Source organism: Perissodus microlepis, chromosome 7 (assembly GCF_051167445.1).
Source record: "Perissodus microlepis isolate ML-2025 ecotype Zambia chromosome 7, ASM5116744v1, whole genome shotgun sequence".
NCBI lineage: Eukaryota > Metazoa > Chordata > Actinopteri > Cichliformes > Cichlidae > Perissodus > Perissodus microlepis.
Genome location: NC_140467.1, coordinates 52,111,943 through 52,134,063, shown reverse-complemented (window position 1 = coordinate 52,134,063; position 22,121 = coordinate 52,111,943). Strand labels below are relative to the sequence as shown.

General features: G+C 37.7%; 1 protein-coding gene across 2 annotated transcripts in view; it reads left to right on the top strand.

Annotated features, from left to right (window-relative positions):
* Window positions 1-4,754: 4,754 nt before the first annotated feature.
* The window catches only part of pde8b (phosphodiesterase 8B), a 44,729-nt gene continuing 27,362 nt past the window's right edge, over window positions 4,755-22,121 (top strand). The window contains exons 1-2 of one of the 2 annotated variants that reach the window (XM_084935830.1): window positions 4,755-5,719; window positions 18,383-18,439. In XM_084935830.1, the coding sequence (XP_084791956.1) occupies window positions 5,438-5,719; window positions 18,383-18,439 (339 nt within the window). In that variant the 5' untranslated portion in view covers window positions 4,755-5,437. Of the gene's footprint in view, window positions 5,720-17,845; window positions 18,292-18,382; window positions 18,440-22,121 lie in introns of those variants that run through there. The other variant, XM_084935832.1, reaches the window with a different exon arrangement.

Genomic DNA, 22,121 nt, shown 5'->3' with positions numbered 1-22,121 from the left:
CCGTGGAAAGGGCACTAGGGCCACACGGACACCGGGCCTGACCGGTGCAATCTGAACCTAGGTTATGGAGTTCAGAGGCCAGCGTCTAACTAACCATCCAGCACTCTCTACCTGTGGAGCTCCACGTAACTCTGCCGCTCTTCCTACAGGTCTCAGATGCGGAACCAGTGCTTACTTAAACTCCCCGCTGTTTGCATTATATACTGAAGGACAAAATATTTGGTTTTGAAACATGAGCGGACTGTCACCAGAGGCTTTCCCCCCTAATGGACCACTAAAGGTAGGCGCTTGCCGAAGTAAATCCAACTCTTATTTTGGGCTTAAAGTGAAAAAACTTTATGTTAGTTGTCACCGTACACTTCCAGACCTACTGCCTATAGCTTAAGGCTAGTAGCAAGGAACTAAAAAAGAGGAAATAATACAGGCTGAAATCTAAGATTATAAATCACACTTACTACCGTGAAAAGTGGAAGGGGTCGCACTGTTATCTGTTCTTAATTGGAACATAGCCGTTATTTTATTTCTGTGTAGTTCTTGAAAAAAACAACGTTGTGTTGTTTTATTTAAATAATCAAATCATAAATTAGATTTTCTTGCTTTATACGCGTCATGTGTAAAATTCTGAGCAGACCACGTCAGAAAAGCTCATTAACATCGCTTCATAGTTTGTAGTTGTCGTCAGCCAAGCTGGCAAATGAAAAGCGAGTATTTTACCCTAAAATATAGCCTAGATAACTGAGAGCTGCGATGACGAATCCTCAGCACATATGAGGATATTTTATCCTGTACAACCACCTGACTGTGTTTCTTTCTGTTTATTTACCATTTAAACCAGCAGTTTATGAGCTCGGCCACCAGAGGGCCTTCTAAGCAGAAGCCTATTGCATACTGAGCAAGTAAAATTAGGTTTCACTGTAGGTTCAGTGCTCTTATATGCAAGTAACCAGACATTTTGTATTTAAAAACAGCGTTAGAGGAATTGTATTCATTTAGGTATCCATATATTTATTATTTATTTAGATCCTTAAACCACAAACCATATTTCGATCACTTCACAGCAGTGACATCAGTGAGTTCTTGGACTACATACATGTGTGAAATTGAACTTTACAAACTACACACCAGATTAAAACAAAAAACTGTGCCAGAATGTTTGTTGTTTTTATCTAAGCCCCTACTTCTCGCATTCTTTACTGGGTTGGATTACACACATCTTTAAACATAATCTTTATTTTACGCTCAGCTAGACACCTCTAAAGTTTTATGACTGCATCTTGAAGTGTTTTGACGCTAGTGTGCTGACAAATGCATTGACAGACACATAAACTCCTGCCAGTGTGCTCAAAATTGCCTTTGTCATGATCACACACCCACACACAGTATCACACAGGGAAATAGTGCTACGCTGTTGCAGCTGATAACAAAAAAACTGAATGTAACATTGTAGTATTAGTGACGTATGTGTGACAGCATGTGTACACAGCTTTTGAATGTTGCAACTGTGAGAGCTCAGTGTTTTTTACATACTGTTAAGTGGTTCAATAGAGTTACTTATGTAACACAAATTATAAGAAAATCACATGTTTAGTGTGGTTACATGTTATATGGTTTTTTAACTTAATTTATAAAGATTTATAAATTAATTATTTACAGTTATATATTATAAATGCATAAATAAATATATATAAATAAACATATTTTGCTGAGCAAAAGTGTGAATTAGAGGGAAAGCAGCTTAAAACAACTACTAACTGTACTACGTGGCTACTTTTGACAAAGGACAACGATTGTTAAACTTTATCAATACAGCTTTTTCACTTCTCCCTATTCATCTTTGAATATTAAACCTCCAAAAGTATGACGCCATTTCTTCCATATCTTATTTCTGTGTGTCTGTCTCTAGGGATCACCTGTCAGGTCAATAAATCAAATCAGTTGTATAGTTATGTGGTACATGTGGATGGAATGGCTGAAGTGATGCTGAGAGAATCATTCACTGAAATTATATGCTTTGCTTGCCCACATGGACATAAACCAGACCTGCTCCTAGAGGCACTGCTAAAGTGCTTCTCTTAATATATTCTCATGTAGAAAACACTCTGTAACTGTAAATATTTTTGCAGCGATACTTTGTTTTGATGGCTGGCCTTTTTTTCCCCTATATTCATACAGTTATATGAATAACTGTTTTAAAGCACTATCAGCAGGAATACTTTCGAAAGGTTCTAACACTACCCCCTCCACTGACGAAATATACCAGCAATTTTTTTAAACATTATACAATAGTTTAAAAAATAATATTTTATTTATGTGCAGTCCTCATTTAGGAGTCTTACCTAAATGAATAAAGGGTGGGTGATTGCAAATAAAAAGCTAAATATGACTGTTTTGCTTACGGCTAAATGCAGCACTAAGTAAGAATATGTTTAAACAAATGTTTGTTATATGTTCTGAGATTATGTCATTCATATTTGTAAAGTTTTACAAATTATAATGGAGGGTATGGCCTCAAAATAATTTTAATTGACTAATTTATTGTTTAATTCACAAAAAAGGGGGGAAAAGGTGGAACACAGTTTCCCAGACCCCAAGGCAATGTCTTCAGTTCGCTTGTTTTGTCATCCAGTGCTTTCAAATTCACAGCATAAAGTGACAATGAAAAGAAAACAAAAACTCTTTTGTTTGTGGAATTATTAAGCAGTTCATGTAATTTTTATTCATTTTGTTTGATGGTTAAAATGATAGAAACTTGAAAATAATAATAGAATATTGAGCAAAGTGTGTTAGTGGTTTAAGTCCTTAATTGCTAATGTGAAAAAATAATTCAGGAAAAAGTACCTCGTTAAATTAGTTAGTTAAAGCACAAAGTTAACATAAGTCAATATGAATAAACTGTGCAGTTAGATTTTAAATAAATGATATGCAGTTGACTGTATGGCCAGAGCAAAATAAGTTTATCACATGTTGAATGAGTATATTAAACATCACAGTAAGGTTAAGAGTTTGTGCATGGACTGTATATCAGGCATTTATTAATGATGTAGAAATCATCACTGTACCTTTCCTGAAATATTGTTATTTTGTTTTGATGGTCATTCTGCATCCTGTAGTAATAGGTAGCCTACCAAAAAGTGCAAAGTATAAAAGATGGATATAGCCACCATGACATCACCAACTGGCTGGTGAGGTTCAGTTTGAATCCTCAGGTTGAGTGTTCATGCTGTCACCGTCTTGGTGTTTTGAAAGCATGTATGACAAACTAGAGGTGGATCTGACTGTGAAACCACATTCTCATTGTCTAATCAGTTGTTAGTCACAAGTTAGCTTAAACTGAAAAATCTCTTTTTCTGATATACATGGACTAACGTGCACTAAATGTTTTATTTAATATGACTTAAAAAGTATAATTAAGACAATAAAATCATCAGGAAAGTATTTGCAGAGGTCAGGGCAGAGGATCATTCTCCCAAAGAAACTGGAGTATTTCTGCTACCACAGGTAACGCCCCCTGGGGGCCACAAAAAAATGCATGTTCATTGTAGTTATGGCTATGATTTTCAGACCTGGACGCTATGGCCATCATGAACTCAGTAATGGAATACCAGCAATATGCAAGTAGTATCATGAAAACTTCTGAGTTATACATCAGGTCAGATTAATTCCCCACCATCAGTCCTTTCAGCTGTTAACATCAGACTGGTGTTATGTAGTCATCTTGGGTAAGAAAAGGGTTTACAAAACATCTTTTATTCCTACAGCTGTGAATATTTTAAATAAGATGTCATGGAAGATAGTTATTTTAATTTTGCTTTCATTTTGAAGACTTTTTTTGGTTGTCATATTCTTGTATTATTACAGACTGCAATTTTTTACTCTAAAGCCAAATGTGCCAAAAATGAATTTATGTTGCTTTGTGACTATTCTATTCTATTCAGCTCTATACTTCACTTCCTGTTCCCTAATGCCCTGTTCCCTAACACACACACACACACACACACACACACACACACACACACACACACATATATATATATATATATATATATGGAGAACTGACCACTGACCAGAGAGGTTTAAGATTACACCCATCACCGGGTCACGCTTCGGTAACAAGCCCACATTGTTAGAGCCCACATTTAATTTTAGTGATGGAAAATAATAATATTTTTTTATCCAGAATGTCAAAGAAAATAGTTTAATACAAAATACAATGGAGTGCAGTTTTGTTACAGTTTAAATGCATTATGTGACACATCTGCTTAGATACTCAGTTGAAAAACATAATTATGTTTAAGGATAAATTATAATATATCAAATAACTGGCATTTACAGAATTTCTGATCCAGTTAGTATCACATTCAATAAACAAATAAGCACGTTATTACCAACTATCCTAATCTTGAGTGGAAGAATAGTAGAATGTTTAAATAGAAATATTATAATGATTATTGTGCTTACATGTCAAACGCTAGTTTATTTTTGGCAGCATAACTGTAACAAAAGGCAATAAAAAATGGTCTATAAGCACATTTTATAAAACATTTTCTTCAAGAAAACAATTATGTCATCCCCCCTCCCCCCCCCCCCCCCCCCCCATTTCGGCTGAAGAGTAATTATATCCTGTTCTCTAAATTAACCGCGTGACTAAAGGTGAGGCGGGAGGTTGTTTGAACAGTAAGTGGTGTTTCATCAGGTCCCCATTACTGTGATAGCATTATGCATAATTCACGTGGGGCTTTAAAGGACCCCTGGAGTCACAGCATGGCCTCTTGGGAGTTATGAAGGCTCGTTCTGCAGAGTCAAAAATTATACAATGTTGGTATGATGGAGATAGAGAGAGGAGAGAGAGAGACTAGGAAGCAGAAAGGAAGAGAGGGAGATGGACCGTGGCCAATGATCAGCAAGCAGAATAGCTAAAGTAGAGAGATAGAAGAGATTTCATAAAGGCTACTCATCACAGGCCGAAAATGCGACCATGTCACCGAGGACGATCGGAGAAATAAAGCCGGATATGAAGCAAGAGGTGATGAAGAGCCACCAGGTGGTTTAGACCATCTATTCATTTTATTCATTAGTCCGGGTCATTTGATGGAAGCGCCGGCGGGGAGAACGGGTTATCGGGAAGCTTTAGATCATAGCCTGAAACACATTTTGTCCTCAATATGAAGTCGAAGTCCAAAATCCGCCAATAGCGGGAGCTTGGGAACAAAACCGAATTCGTAGGTCGCATGTTTTAAATAATTATCTACATCTCACGTTTTCCCTCCCTTGATGTTCTCGAACGGAGGTGTGTGGAGAACAGAGCGATTCGACCCCGCAGCCGATGCCCGGAGAAAAAAGCAGCCTGTGTGCAGGCAGCTGTGGACGACAGGAAGGTGGTACCCACGAGTCGGTGTTTATTATCTGGGATCTGACTCCGGAGGCGCGTCGCTGAGGTATGGGCTGCGCTCCCAGTATCCACGTCTCTCAGAGCGGGGTGATCTACTGCCGAGACTCAGACGAATCCAACTCCCCCCACCAGACCACCACCATCTCTCAGGGCAACGCAACCACGCTCCACGGGCTCTTCATCAAGACCGATGCGGCCGAGACCATCCCTTCCGTCATCACCTACCAGAGTCGGCACTCGCGCAACAACTCGTGCCGGGATCGCAAGGAGAACAGCGGAGGGCACATCCGCATCGAGGCCGAGACGCAGACCAGCCACACCAGCGTCAAGGTACAGTGGCTGTGACAGTGGAACGCATTGAATGAACCGAACATGGGTGTGCTGGCATATGGTCACCGCATCAGCAGAGTCGTGAGTGAAAAGCACACTTGCGAGAGGGCCATTGTTGTTGTTGTTTGTTAGTTGATGAGGCCCAAACCTGTGGGATTAGAAATCTGGCTGCAGTGCATTCAATCCCTCCTCATTAACTCGCCCTGTGTCAAGCCATGCCTGCAGCCAGCCATGTGTGTAACAATGATGATAATTGAATGTATGACATATGACGGTGGCCTTACTAAAGGATCTGGTGTAGGCAGGGTGTTATGCTGCATAATTGCATTTTAATGCACAAAATGTGTTAATCTTAAGAATGAGCTTACACGTTGACTGAGGACTCTGTAGCAGTGTTTAACACAATAAGAAGATAAGGGCATTTTAAGTTTCTATTGAAGAGTACCTGCAGAAGATGGACCATATTTGTGTTTAGTATTTCTTTATAACACGTGTTTGCACCACACTCCACTTCATTGTATCCACAGGAGAGTTATAATTGCTCATAAATGCGTTACTAAGCACTTATACATGATTACATATGTACTCTGCAGTGTGTTATGAAACCATGTTCTATATAAGTACTACAGAGTTTTAAAGGCAAGAGTTACCAGAAGTTTTTACTTCACAAAAAAACCCAAACTTGGGTCTAGCTTTCCCTGAAATCCCCACTTAGCATGTTTCTCGCCATCAGCCATCTCTTGTAATCTAAATCTGTGCTATAAGAAAAGCTTGTTTGCAGGCTTTTGTTTATTATCTCTGAGTACAGCCCCAAAGCTCCAGGCAGAGGTTCCCGGAAGCAGACAAAGCCGTGAAATGAGCAACAGTACATCCAGTGGGTCAGTACTTCAGCAACAAAATGCAAAGTGTGTTTCAGATTGCCTAAAGTCAGAGGATCAGCTCAGATTTGATAACTTTGGTTTATATCCTTTAAATCAACCCCATTTATGACACTGTTTGCTTTAAGATGTGTAAAAACCTATTAATCTAATAAATTAAGTCATTATGAAGAGGATTATTATTTGAGTCATCGTGGAAAAAAGAATTAATTGCTATTAATTTAATGTAATAATCTGTAATGCAGGAGTCAAGCTTTCGGAAACAGCCAAATTTTTGTGGATAAGTACATTAAATGTATTTCAAAGTTTTCAGAGAACACGTTTTTTAAAAATAAACACTATTTTGTATACTGAAAAAAATGGTGAGCCGCTCACTTAATGAACATATTGCAGATATTTAAAACGTTGATAACCACGTGAAAACTGAGACAAAACTGAGCACAGCGCTGCTCTGCTCTGCTTAGCAGTTTTCAAATCTTTTCATGAAGTTCGTGTGCTTTTTACTTGATGAAGGATTTCTCTCATGAGGAAGCATGTGAACAGATACTTCTTCATATTTATGATCAAACCCCAGAGGATATAACTGTGTTTTGCTAAGAAGTAGTCTAGCAGATGATCGTGTCATCAGACTCTGAGAATACATTAACCCATTCAGTCCTGGATGAGATTCAGAGACTTTTATCTCTGAGGCTAGCATGGTTCCAGTTGTTTTTGATTGTTCATATTAAAAAGCTTTTAAATTGTTCTTATTTCACATTTGTGGATAGTCTTTAACACTTTTCATTCATTTTTCCTGATATTTGTCTTGTCTGCTCCTAATATGAAGAAATTTGGCACGCGTGAAACGACAAGACATCGATATGACATGAGTCATTCCCATGAATGAAAACATTTAGTCACCTTAACTTAGACTTCTTGCCAGGAGCTGAAATTATAGCAAACAGTTTGGTAACATTTAGGTTCAGCAGTTGAGTACTTTTTATAGATTCGTGTTATGAGTTAAGTGTAGCTCAGACAGTGTGTGTGTGTCCTGGTTTGTCAGCAGTTCCTTACCGCTCTTTCTCAGTACCCCCCTCCATGACTGAGACAGGATCAATGATGCCATTTATTATTAAAACCATCTGCCTTACCCTGCAGGATCTTGATCATCTGACACAGTGTTGATCACGCTCCTGTGTGTGTGTGTGTGTGTGTGTGTGTGTGCATGTTTATATATACCAGTCATTTGTTTACCCCTCTGGTCAGTACATCAGGAGTGTGAACAGTCACATGTAAAGGACCGGTACTGGTTTCCCCACAGGGCTTTATGCCAAGGCGTTGATTTAAAAAAGGAATACACCAACAAAATCATGAATTGGCAGATTCTCACAATCAACCACACACATTTTGTTTAGAACACAGACTGTATTTAAAAGATGGAAGTAATTTTTGTGATGTGACCCACTGGTTCCTGGAGTCTGCAGCTCCTCTTTGTTGGTGCTGATGGTTTCCGAGGTCACAAGGGACCATATTCAGACCATAGGGTGAAGTGCAAAATTATCAGCTTATGCTAGCAAACTTGGTTAGCAAGGTGCATCTGCATTACACAGACTCACATTTCTGCTTATACTGCAGAGAAACAAACTAAAATACTGGAATCCCAGTCTTTGTTTCAGACAGCACACATGTTATTTGTTAGATAATTTCATTAAAATTGCTCAAATCAGCGCAAACACTCTAAAGACGGCTAGTTCACTAGTACGTTATGGTTGTCAGTGTTGCTCATGCAAATGTCAACTTGCATAATAGCAGATGCTAACACATTTGGTGTTGTTTCGGCACCTAGTTTAGTTTCGGTAACCCAGTGTTAGAGGCTGGGTTAGAGACACAAATGTACAAATAAGTTTGTCTTTACTAGCATTTAATAACATTTCAGGGTAGGGGAATAGAGATTGTCAGATGACAGAGAGGGAGTGTGCCGCATCAGTTGGAAAAGATGAGACGTTCTGAAGAAAACTGCAGAAAATCCCACGTACCTCAAGCACTGCATTTCTGCAGGTTGATGTCACAGTTGGCATCCGCAATGACCAACACAACAATCATAACCACAACTATAGAGACTTTAATTAGAGGACATGAGCCATAGCAGATACGATCTGCCTATGTTAGCACTCCTGTTAAAAAAGAGGCCATGCCTCTAACTCTAGGCCTTAATTGTTAATTATATATTATTTAATGAATTCTATATTGTTGGAGCAAATTGGCTTTAGAGGCCAAAAACCTTTGCACCAGGCTGTGCATTATTTACATGTTATAACGTGGTAGTCCCTGGGGATTGACTCATATTTAACAAGTCCAACATGGATTAAACATGCAAAAATTCAGCAATGATAAAGTTCTGTGTTCTTAAAAAATAAAATAAACCAGACCAAACCCAGTTAACACAATTCTTATAAACTCATGCCAGTTTGTAGAAGGTCTATTTTAAGTTTTTTCTTTGGCAAACAAAAGTGAGATCAGGATTGGAACAGAATGTTGCTGCTGGTAATACATAAAGTTGTAGGTCAGCAACAAACAGACCAGTGCTATGATGAGAAGATACACCATATAATTTGTGAAGATGCAATTTATTCACAAGTCAGCATATCTAATAAACAGACAAAACACATTATAACCAAGAAAATGTTTATCATATAAATTGTGAGACTGGATCCATTATACGTTGTTGCATTGGCTTTCCAGATTGTAATTTTGATTTACACATGACAACTGTGCAAGTATGCACACCAAACCAAAGCTAAGCATACACAAACCTCACGTCCTTTGTAATGCATCAAAACCAAAGCAAGAGCCCTACAAGCATTAGAGTCCCTCCTCCTCTCTAATTACTCTTTAACTCAGATTATTGATTTCATTTACACACATCAGTGATGTCTTGCATAACAGTAAGAAGTAACAATGTAACAATTTATTTTGCTATTAAGGAGAACTCGTACATCCACTGCAAGCTCTGTGTTCTCTTTTTATTTTAGGTATGAGCCTGTTTTTCACACTAAAAAACAACTTTTTTTGCCATAAATATAAGATTAAAAACATAAAAATATATAATATAATATATATATAAAATATAAGATTAAAAACATTCAAATGAGCTTTTTGTTTGGATTGGGGGTGGGAAACCTATGTCAGTGTTTTACACAGCACTGATGCAGCAGTGAATTTTTTAGCTGTTTGTAAGGATGACAGCACTGAACAAGTGAATTGTAAAGTCACAGATGGGAAAGGCCCATGGACATCCTAATGCAGAGGTTCAAGAAGAAGCATTCAACAGAAGCCTGCATTACAAAGAAGGATTAGGGGCTTAGCGAGCCAACTTCAGTTTTAACCCTGGGTTTTCTGTGTTACCAAGGTGGGTTCATCGTCACAGTAACACGTTTAGCCTACTCGTGAAGAGGTTTTGCTTGAGATAAGAGATCATCGCATACAAAACCACTTCAAATTGGCCAGTCAGTTCTCTGGCACATAGTCTCACCATTCCTGAAGTTAGACTACTTGCCAGTTCTTCTCATCTTTCCTTCGTTGATTTGAGTAGAATCACACAATAATACAGCACTTTTATTATACACATACACACACATTAGCACAGCACTGCTATGGCTGTCTTGCTCTGGGTCTGCACTATGTGATCAATCTCTTCATATTTTTCTAATATAGTTTTTCTTTATTTACAAAATATGCTGCTCTGCTGCAGTTAGACTTATCATGTTTGTAAGTGGTCATATGTAGCTATGTATTTGCATGCTCTTGTAGCTAGATTAGGTAACCCTAAGTTGATATATTGGGTTTAGTTTTCTAAGGTTTTACATGTCAGAATATAATAAAAATCATCTTAAATCTTATAGATACTAAATAATAGTCACAAAGTATTGTAGTGTCATTATTTATTTAACAAAAGCTGAGCCAAAATGTAGAAACTATGAAAACTAACTACACCCCGTGATTCATTTGCTTGTAGAACCACCTTTAGCAGAATAGCTTGAAGTAACTTGAAGTAGTTTTTCTCTGTATGACTTCATCAGTCTTTCATATCACCATGGAGGAATTTTGGCCAACTCTGATTTACAACATTGCTTCAGTTCATTGAGGTTTATGGACTTTCATTTATGCACAGCTTTCTTTTTTGATCAGGCTCAGCTCTAGATTCTGACTGGGCCATTGTAGCATTGTGATTCTTTTCTTTTCCAGTTATTCTGTTACAGATTTTCTGGTGTTTCTTGGGATAATTGTCCTATTGCACGAAGCCTTTTTGGCTGAGCGTTAGCTGTTGGAAAGATGGGCTCACATTTGACTGTAGAATGCCTCTAGAGGAGTTTATGGTCAACTCAATGACTGCAAGGTGCACGGGACCTGTGAATGCAAAACAAGCCCACACCATCATCATAATTAACACTGTTTGTGCTAATATGCTGTGTTTGGTTTTCACCAGTCATGTGCTGCCATGTTATTTTTAAGAGGGAAGAGGCTTTCTTCTGGCAACCCTCCAAAACAAGCCATACTTGTCAAGTGTTTTTCTAATTGTACTGTCTGGCTTATTTGTACTGAACTTTAACATTTCACATGCTAACTGAGGCCCGTAGAGTCTGACATGTAGCTCTCAGGATTTCTGAGCATTGGGATCAATTTGCTGGTACATCCAGTCAGCGGATTATTAGGAACTTGAATGTGTTCCACTTGTGAAGAATCTTTCTTCGTCTAGAATCATGGACTTCAAATTGTTTGGAAATTACTTTTAATCCTTACCAGACTGATGGGCAGCATACATTCCTTTTTTAAGTTCATCGGTAATTTATCTTCTCCTTGGCACTGTGTTAACACACACCTGAATGCTTCAGGCCAGTAAACTACCTATACTTCTGTTTTTGTAGAGGAGCTCACCCTTGCTGATGATCAGTTAATCAAGTGCATTTAATTGCAAGATGAAGCAGTGAGGGTGTACTTAGCTTTTCTGTGTTATTTATTTAGTTTTTTTCTGTGGTGACTGAGCAGTACCAGGAACAATCATGCTTAAATACTGAAATTGAGTTTCCCTTACCAAATGGTAAACGACTGTATTTTTTACTCCACATAAAATTGACTGAAAGCTCCTCCTGCTTGAGACCTAGAGGATGATGCAGGACTTAGGTTGGGTTCCCAATCCACTCATGTAAGTTGGAGAGTAACACTACAATAGCAACCTCCTTAAGTCCCAGCATATAAACAGAATAAACTAAACAGTTCGCAGTTACATTGCAGCTGAAACAGGGTGAATGTTGATACTGTTAATATTTACAGCTCCAGTCAAATTGGAGTCCTCAGTCAACATGGCGTGAAAAGTTTTGGACTCAACCCGACTCAACCTTAAGGCAAATACCTAGATCATTACACAGAGGCCGAGCATACTGAGAAGCTTTGATTTTGACCGATGTCTTCAAATGCTGTTCTGTGTGGCAGCTCTTTGAGTGCCAACCTGCTTCCTAACAATGACTAGATTAACATGTAATGTTTAACTTATTCCCTGACATTAACTAATAACATTGACAATTCTGATAAAAATATCGTAGCATGTTTTAAAAATGCTAAATTATGCAAACCAAACATGATAAATCCAGAAATGTGATCAAGAGCTGTTATTCTCTACAGTTCTACAGTTTGCTGTTACTTGTAGGATGAACCTAACATCTAAAGGTAGCAGTCAAGACGTTTGTTCACACAACAGATTTAAGCCACGTCAAAATATCAGACTCTCACTGTAAGCTTATCATTGACTTCATGCTGTGGACAGAAGTCTAACAGATAAGACAGAGGCCGACCTCAAGTCCATGTAGACATTCTAAGAAGGCCACTTCAGTGCAGATAAGGTGAGGCCTTGTTGCAAGGACTGTGATTCATGCAGACACCAAGGCCTGGTGTTAACAATGATGAGGAACCTAATTCGATAAGCGCCAAGTGCTTGGTATTTATCTGGCAATATACAAAATGAAAATCCAAAACATTTCTTTATTGGTTTCGATAAACTTGAAAGTGACATAATGCATAGAAGCAGAAAAAAAGATTTATCCCTGCTCTGAAGGACACAGTAACGTCATTCTGTATCATTTCTGATTTCTAAACAGTCTGACTTTCAACAAAAGAGCCACTCATAAGGTCGAATCTACATGAAGTTCACCCGCTTTGTCATTACTCAAAACAATTACACTCTGGCCTGTAAGCGTTTCTGTTCTCCAGCCATGCTGTAAACTAGCTAGTCATCTTCATAATCTAACATCAACAGAGAAAACACCTTCAAAGGACCACATCAAACATACACTAAGTTTGTTACGTTTATTGCATTCTGGGGAATAAACTGTTCAATTAAATGTGCTGCGAAATGTTTGATGGTCCTTCACAATGAAAGCAATGTTTGATCTGTATCATAACAATGTGTGTACAGTATATGCAATGACATTATATACCTGGCCTCAGGAAACAATTAAGGGGTTATTTATACAGCACCTTTCAAAGCCAACATTACAAAGTGCTTCACAAAAACAAAGACTGAAATTACTCCAAGATGAAGGCAGCTCCAACGTTCAGAAGTTTGTAATTAGTCGAAGATCTAAGTCATAGGCTTAAAAACCGAAGCCATTTTTAAGTGGGGTGGGAAGGAAGGGCTGTGTGACGTGAAAGAGAAATATTAGGTTTGTGTGTTGTTTGTTATTTTGTGGTATAATTAATTTAGCAAAATGTGTGAAAAAAACAAAAATAAAACAAAAAACAATAAAACGTCCCTTTTCAGGGGATTTTTGTTTTGTTTTGTTTTCCATTTTTGCTTGGAAGAAAAGAGACTCAAATCATTATTCATATTAACTATTTCTATACTTATCTATCTACTGCTGAGTTGTTATGAATTTTGTGAACACTGGTGTCATGTTTTAAAATGCCAAATCAAACACTATACACAGAACCACTGCATATTGACTGTCAACTGGAGAGTATAACATCACATTTTGGGGTGGCTGTTGCTCAGGAGGTGGAGCAGGTCATCTACTGATTGGAAGGTTGGTGGTTTGATCCCTGTCTCCCACTTGTCTGCATGCCAAATATCCTTGGGTAGTTAGTAAGCGCTTAAAAGCATAGGTGGGTGAATGTGGTATGTTGTGTAGAGCGCTTTGAGTACTCCGGGAGAGTAGAAAAAGGCTATATAAGAATCACTCAATGTACATTTTCATGAAAATCAAAAGAAATTGGATTTTTAAAAGCACATAAAAAATAATAATCACTTTGTGTGTGACGATGTTTGTGCAAAGTGTCGTTCAGATTGGCTCACCCATTAAGGAGGAGCTAGGGTACATATACTACATGTACATATACAATTATAATAAGTTATACTCTGTAGTTTTTTGTTTGTTTGTTTTTCAGAGTTACAGATATCCTTGAAAGCTCACTTAAAACGTAACCAGCAATTCAGTACAGCAAAGTAGCTTATTTGTCCGTTGTGATCATAGATACTAGCATACACTATACGGGCCACACGTCTTAATCTTTGAATTCAGGTGTTTTTAGTCCCATTGCTACAGTTAGTCAAAGACCTGTCCATGCAGTCTGCCTTTCAAAACATTTTGAAAGAATGGTTTGTTCTAAAGAGCTTGCTGAATTTGAGTGTGGTGCTATAATAGGATTCCACCATTGCAACAAATCAGTTTCTTCAAGTTCTTCAAGAAGTTTCTTCACTCCTAGATATCCTGAAATTAAGTGTAAATGATATTTTTCAGTTTGGGAACCACAGCAACTGCCAAGTGTCAGAACACAGAAAGTTACAGAGCAACATCTTTGAGTGACTGTTTAATATTGCTAACTTTTGCTATTACACTCTTATTGTTTCCACTGTAATCGCCATAACAAGATGTTATGAAAATGTGATATGTGTTTAAATACTGTAGATCAATAAATCCTTAAACCCCTATTATTCTTTTGTGTAATCAACAAACATTGTTTCTTAATTTCTTTACATCGTGTGAGGTAGTGGGACGTGCAGCATAATTTGGCAATTAATTATGGCCTGAATCAATAAACAGAAATTACTTGATTGATTTTTTTGTTAATTTGTGTTGTACTGTAGGTTGTACAGCAGCAGCATCCTTTTACAGTGTTTAGCTCTGTTTACAAAGAACATATTACTGTAATTTAGTGTATTTTTGTGCCATTTTGTTAAAGTGTATCTTTGCAGTATATTTTGCGACTTGTTGCTGTAACAGTGTAGTACCAATATCGTCTTCCCTCAACTGTCTCCCATGTCTAACATGTAATGTCCATTCACTTACACATTTCCATCCTCTTTCCTCTCATGTCTCCAGGCGAGTGGTATCAAATTCACTCTCACTAATGATGACACTGAGAAATTAGAGTCAAATCAACGTAGTGTATTGACTTTACTTTAATTGGAAATCTCTGTGTCATGCAGGTTTTTAACATTTGTTCTTTGGTCCACATAAAGAAAAAAGTAGATTATGATTTTTTTAAAGATTTTAACAGAGCAAAAGTTCTGTACAAGAGCTATACACGAAGATTGTCCTAAAACGACCTGCCTGATTTCTGACAGCTACTGGTAGTATGGGACATTTAATTAAAACCAATAATTTCTTTTATCTTGTTCTTGGGAACTGGCTTATATGGCTTGTTTCACAAACCTGGACATGACAACTGAATACTTTATAAAGAAGAGTGAAAAAACTTTGATGTAGTTTACTTTTACCTTACCTTTCTGCCAGGACACTGGCTGCACGATATAATTCAACTTGTATTACAGCTCCATTACATTGAGACTGAGCTTAAATAAACATATTATGCTGTAGTTGCCTGGCTCTTTTCAGTTCAGTGACTTTGAGAACCTCTGTTCCCTCTCTGTCATTCTACATATCTGCTGGTGTTGGATTCAAACAAAAAACAGATGATACAAATTATGTTCTTTGAAAACAAATTTTGTCTCATGTCATGGTTAATGGGCCTCTTTTAATACTCCATAAAGCATTAGGTCAGTCTTTCAACCAAGTTTAATTTATAAGCCATCGGCATCAACTTTATTTATTTTTTTCATTTTGTGTTAGCTAGATTGTTGGTTTTCAGCTGCTGTGGATATACAAGAAAGCTTTCATAGTCTCATTTATACCTGTTATTTTAACACGAAGAAGCATCTGTCTCTGCACTCGATCCAAAGTCTTCTTTCACTTACTTCCTCTTAATGTCTATTCGTGAGGACTCTGTCAGCTATTCTAAGAAGAGATGGTCCCCAATGATGGCTTTCCTTAACACTTCTTCCATCATCTTCTAACTAACTTAGCTGACTGATCCTTCTCCAAATTGATCTCTCAGCACTGGTTAACAGTCCCATTTCTACTGCCTTCCTTCCTGTTCTGTTTCACATCTGGCTGTATCGTCCTCAAGTAAAACAAAATTGCTCATATACTCAATAAACCAACACTCAAACCCAATTATATATTTTGAAACTGGGCTTCTTGTTGTCACTGAAGCACTAAACAATGACTCATTCCCCTCAGTCTTCTTATAACTAAGTTTATGCTTTTAACACCGAGCCACCAGATGCTCTGAGTCTTTCCTACCAACTCTGTTGGGTCATTTCTTACTTGATTGACCTTGTTTCTTTGTCCTGTTAGACCACACTATGTAGATAGTGATCCCTGCTCAGCTTTCCAGGAATGTCTTTGTGCTTAGACACAAACATCTCTGATGTAAGGACCACAAGTGTGAGACAACACAGTCCTGCATGTCTGCAATGTTAAGTTTAATCCACTTATTATTTTTTACAGGTGCTTTACAGTAACAGCGACTAGTTCTCTTCTTACTGTGAAGCAGAAAAATCACAAAGCACTTTGCACACCTACTTTGCATTTGCTGGAAAATGACAGAACTTCACCAAGTTATTACTGAGAAAAAAATTAAACATATTGTCTCCACTATATTACAATCAGGCATTCCATATATAACTCTGTCTCCCTCTCTCTCTTTCTGTGCACATGCTTTATTATTTTTTAAAGTTAGTAGTTTTGCTTTAGTTGAAAATGCACATGCTTTTGTGCATGAGTAAACTGTGGCACAAAGCTCGCTTTATATCTGTGTGTCATTTGCAAGACAACATGGGACAGTGGGTGTTTTTCTGTGTGTGCTTTTATGTTTTTTTCAGCCTACGTGGCTCAGAGGTGAAATAGTGCTGGACTTTATACATATGAGGCTGAAAAGGTTCAGGAGCACTAAATGGAAATATGCAAAGATGGGTTAATGTGTGCCCAATAGACTGCATTTAAAAGAAAAGAGATAGAAGAATATGGAATGGATGTAGCATCCAGCCAGTGTGGAAGTGACCAACTCAGATGTAATGTAAAGACACAGTTATCTGTTGATTGGTGCTGAGCAACAGACTAGAAAAACTAGAGTGTAAACTTCACACAGCAGCCTATGATATTAGTCAGAGATGCTAATTTTGCTGCATTTTAACATAGATGTTAAAACCTCAAGTGGCTATTTGACAAATTGTCATTTTTGCCACTTCCCCATTAGTTTCAGTTTTCAGTCCTGGAAGTCGCTGTTTGCTTTAATAAAATTAAGCTTCTTATATTTCAAGTGCTGTACCAGAAGTCTTGATGTTTGTGATAGTGGCTTCTTGAAATGTGGGCAGAAATATGTTCAGCTTCAAGCCTAAGCACCACTGACAAATAATGCTGTAATGATGGGTGGTTAAGTCATTGACTGCTGCCTGCCTCACTGCTTTAGTCATACAATTTGTATGACTGCGAGTAGAGTTTGTGTATAGCATGCGTTATTATGGCACTGGTGCTTCTTGTGGAATTAACAGACATCCTCCTCCCACTCTTTCTCCATCTCTCTCTCTGTTTACGTGTAGAAAGAATACAAGCTTCTCTCCATGGGGAGGGGAATTTTAATACTGAGTGTTTAAAAGTCTGTGTTTATGAACACTTTAGCAGCAAAAGGCATTCAATAACAAGTTCCATTTTTAATGAGAAAAAAAGCCACTAATACAAAGAAATAAATAAATAACTGGGTATTGCACACATGTTGACCACTATGATACAGTATGATATGGTACACTGCTGACTCAATGTGTATTTTGAAGTGTGGTGTAATCATGTGTGTGCATGCATATGCTTAAGAGATGCACATGTAGCTGAGTTGCTTATTCACATCAGAGTGACGCATGTGCTTAAGGAGCCTGCTGAAGCTGTCCAGACAAGCTGCAAAAACACACGCACACACATATAGAGCGCAGAATCTGATGCTCCTGCAGTGGGATTATCAGGTAAACCTGTGAGTTCAATCTGCGGCTGGTGGTTAATACCTTCTAAAGAAGTTTGTAGCGGACGGCTCCATTCTGGATTGGTGTTGTGGCATGAAAATATGCGTGTCTGCAGCATAGAAGAGTCATCACAAAATCTGTAGTTAAGGCTCCAGACATATAGATATTTGTTGTAGATTTAAAAGGCTATTTGTTATCCTGTTTGACTTCACGCATCTGGCTTGTAAGAGGATGTACTTGGCTTGTTGCACTGGGGACTGAACGTGGGTGGTAAGGAAGACGATTAAAGTTTGTGAAGTGCAGCGGGGGCAGACAGGTTGTGGAAGGAAAAGCAATATGCTAATATGCTGCTGGACATTAATGGTAAAATGGTAAGGAATATTCACAGCTTTTTGCTCTGTCTGTATTTTTTTTAAGTGAGTGATTTATCCATTCTCAGTGCTGTCACTGTTTCTTCAACAGGTTTCAGCTACAGAAGAATGTGTAGGACCCATGATATTGTCTCAAGAGCCAATTCAGGTAAGAGTAAGACAGCCCGTTAGGTCATGTTTATATCTAATGTTTAAGAACAACTGATGAGTGCAGTTTATGGCACCAAATTTCCACCCCCGTAAGTGTAATTTAGTCTCCTAGATAAACAAAACGGATTCAAAATGTACTATGAATTCCCTGTTTGTGTCCAGTTGGAATTTCTATATGCGACTTCATTTAAAACAGGGAAAAACAAATACACTGCCTATGCTACTTATACCATTTATACTGCTTATAGTTTATATCACATTAGGACTTCTTCAGATTTTATCCCAGAAAAAAATCATTCCATCTCTACTAAAGGACGAGAATACTTTTGCAGATTGATTTTTATTCGTAAAGTGACTTTATCCAAAGTGTAGTTAACAGTATTTGCTGTGATAATGATTTACCTGACTAAAGTGGCTGAAGATAAATTTACTTTTTTGATTTAAAGTAAAATATGGTCTTAGCCACATAAACCCTGTTTGCCTTTGTAGTCCAAAATTTTCTTTTGTATGTCCCCGAAACAATATCTTCTATCCCTTGCGTTGCATTTATTCTTGAATCAGTGCTCTAAGACATATTTGCTGTGATGTTTTCTGGATATAGTTTGCCATTTTAGATTAATTTTATGCATCTTAAATACCTGTAGACACCTTGTCTGTCCTCTGTAATTTCGGTCTAGCTAAGATTTCATCTTGCCTATCAAGAACTCGAGTAATATTGTGGGGTTAGGTAGGGTTGAGTCAGGGACTGTCTGTACTCATCTTCTGGTTAGGGATTAGGACATGTGCTAACAAGATTTATCCTTATGTAACAGAGAAAGTAAGAGCTCTCGGAGGTGACTAGCTGGTTAGATTACAAAGCATTCCTTATTCCAGCAGTTCTGCTACTTTATTAGCTGCTCGTTTATTGCTTTTATTTGATTTGCTTTGGTTTGAGCTGTGCTGCTTTGACCCATCTCCAGGGGTTTTTGAGTTCAGTTCAGCTCCCACTCCAGTGTGGTGATGTGAGAGGCCTGGCATGCCACTCGTGTTCATGCTGAGCTAAAGAATCCCACTCTATCCCTTCACCCTCCTCCTTATTTACCAAACCCAAAAGCACTATAGCTGAAATCTCTGGCAGCATGCAAGCAGGTGGTGGGACCGAGGGCTTTATTAAAAAGCCTTTTTTGACTTCATCTCATGGCCCATAAAACCCTAAAACTGCTCTTTTAGTTTTACGTCCAACCTTCTGCTGGATCCATGACCTGAGTCGCTCCTCCTCTACTTCACTCCTTCCACAGGAACAGAGAGATGAAAAGAGAGATAAAATGTTCTGCAGGAGAGAGTTATATATTGTGGGTTTTCCTTGACATTTACTATTACTGCCTGATGGCCCTGGAGAGTTTCAGATTTGCTACATACCTCCTCCATCAGCTTATCTAATGCTTCATGTGGTTTCATTTGTTACACACATAATTAATAATCTAAAGTGCATTGTAATTATATCGCAGATCCATGTAAAGAAAGGTAATTTTTTGTCATTTTGTATCTTTAAACTTTTAATGCCTTTTTGTGTGTAAGCTCAACTATATAAACAACTGCAATTGCAGTTGAAGCTGTTGCTCAAATAATTCATGTGTTCATCAGCAGAATCCTTAATGGAAGGAAGTTTTATCATTGGTTTACTAAAAATAAGAGCTTGTTAAATGTAAAAGCAATGTTTCTGTGTCTAATTAATCCTTGACAATTTTATATGTAAGTTAAAGGCATCACACCTTTGATTTACATCTAGTTTATCGTGATATAATATGTTGAAAAACAACTTACTCATACAGACTTTGTGTCCTCTAACTTTGACATAGATTTACTTGGTTATTTATTTATCTGAAATAAGTCCTCAGACATTTATTTATTTATTGCAATTCTTTTCTTTTTAAAAGATTTTCCATGTGGATATTCAAAAAAATGATGATAAAATCCAGTTAAAATTGATGGCCATTAACCAAATCCTACCACAACTAGTTAGGTAAGCGGTGTTAAGATTTTGTGCTTCTTATTTTTTGTTTTTCTTTAATTTATTAATTAATTTTGAAAACATGCTTATCGGAGCACATAAAATTGTACAATGCAAAATGTAATGAGTTTGTTTTAAACTGTTTAAACTGCAGTAGTGCAATTATCATCATTAAGTCATCTTAACATGGGACTTTAAAGTCATTTGTAATATCTCAACATAAGTAGCAGAGCTAAAATATACCAAAGTAAAAAAAAAAAAAAGGTTTAGACTGGAATGCTGACTGATAGGTAATTTTTAATGAATTCATTACTTTATAATTATATTTAAAAAGCGTGAAATCAGTGTTTCATTAACAGCCTGTCCTAAACACTGTCTACAATTTTCAAACTAATTCTGGGATGTGTGTGTAATGTGTATCTAGGATATGCTAAGCTGGGAGGTACTCCAAAATATACACGATAAACTACGCAGGTTATATTTTGACATCATTCATATGAAGGAAAAAACTTTTTTAACTAACTTTCCCAACTCCCCAGATATAGTGAGGAAAGTTGCTTTTGTTATAGTCTTACATGAGAGTCATCTTACACTCTTGTACTCTCTTTTTATCCCAGTAATATCTAGCTCAGTCAAAACTGTTGTTAACCGCTATTTGAGCTGCTGTTCTGTCTTGTAATTACCTTGGATCTCAATAGGCGTGCACATGTGGAGTTTCTTTTGAGCCACACCTGGCAATTCTAATTTTTATCCCACATTTAAATACTGTATCACTGCACACTACAGTTTCCCTGTTCTGCAGTTTTTTATCACTTCATTTTCTAATCTTTGGGGCAGTTTCCATCATATTCATCCAAATTCTACAGAGCTTATGACCTTGTAGTGTCTTGCAACTTCCCCCATTGAGCAAAGCATTGCCAGCAAAGACTTAACCTGCTTGAGAACATGATAAAAACCTCCCCTACTTTCTCCATATCCATTGGCTAAAATCCAGACTTTATAAAAATGCACATCCTGCAGTGCGAGCTTTTGCATACAAGAGTCGGGACAGGGGAACAAGGGATGATAATGCTGTGCAATCCCATAAAAGTTGATTGTTAAAATAAAATGCTGGAAAGCTGAAAGAAAAGATTTCATTGGCCAGCCTTTGACCTGATATACAGTTAAATGGCTCAAAGGTAGTTATCCCAGTGACACATCTGTTTGGAAGTCTCCCAGTGTTAAACGGCATCTGACTTGGGTGTGCAAACATGGCAGATTAACCTCTGAACTCTGAAAACAGCAGCAGTCCAGGAGGATAAGCCTCTGTGCTAGCTGAACAGTGTTTTCATGTAAACTATGAAGGCTGTGACTAACTGTGTCATTTGGGTGGCTTGATAGGTTTAAAAACTTAAATTGTATTTTAAGGGTATTGTAACCAATTAATTGCATAAACACACATCCATTTGCCTACCATTAACAGTGAGTTGCATTTAGAGAGGCGTCTAGCTCTGACAGATATGATGTTGGTGTGATGGAGTGCAGCCATGTGTTTAAATATGTTTGACTGTGTGTATATTAGATGGTGGTATTAAGACCAACGGCGCCTCCTATCAGGCTTGTCATTGGTGACATATTTGGGTGGCAGGTCAGAGATGTGTGCGGTCTGTGTTGTCCCAGGGTACGCTAGGTACTGTGTGTGTGGAATTTC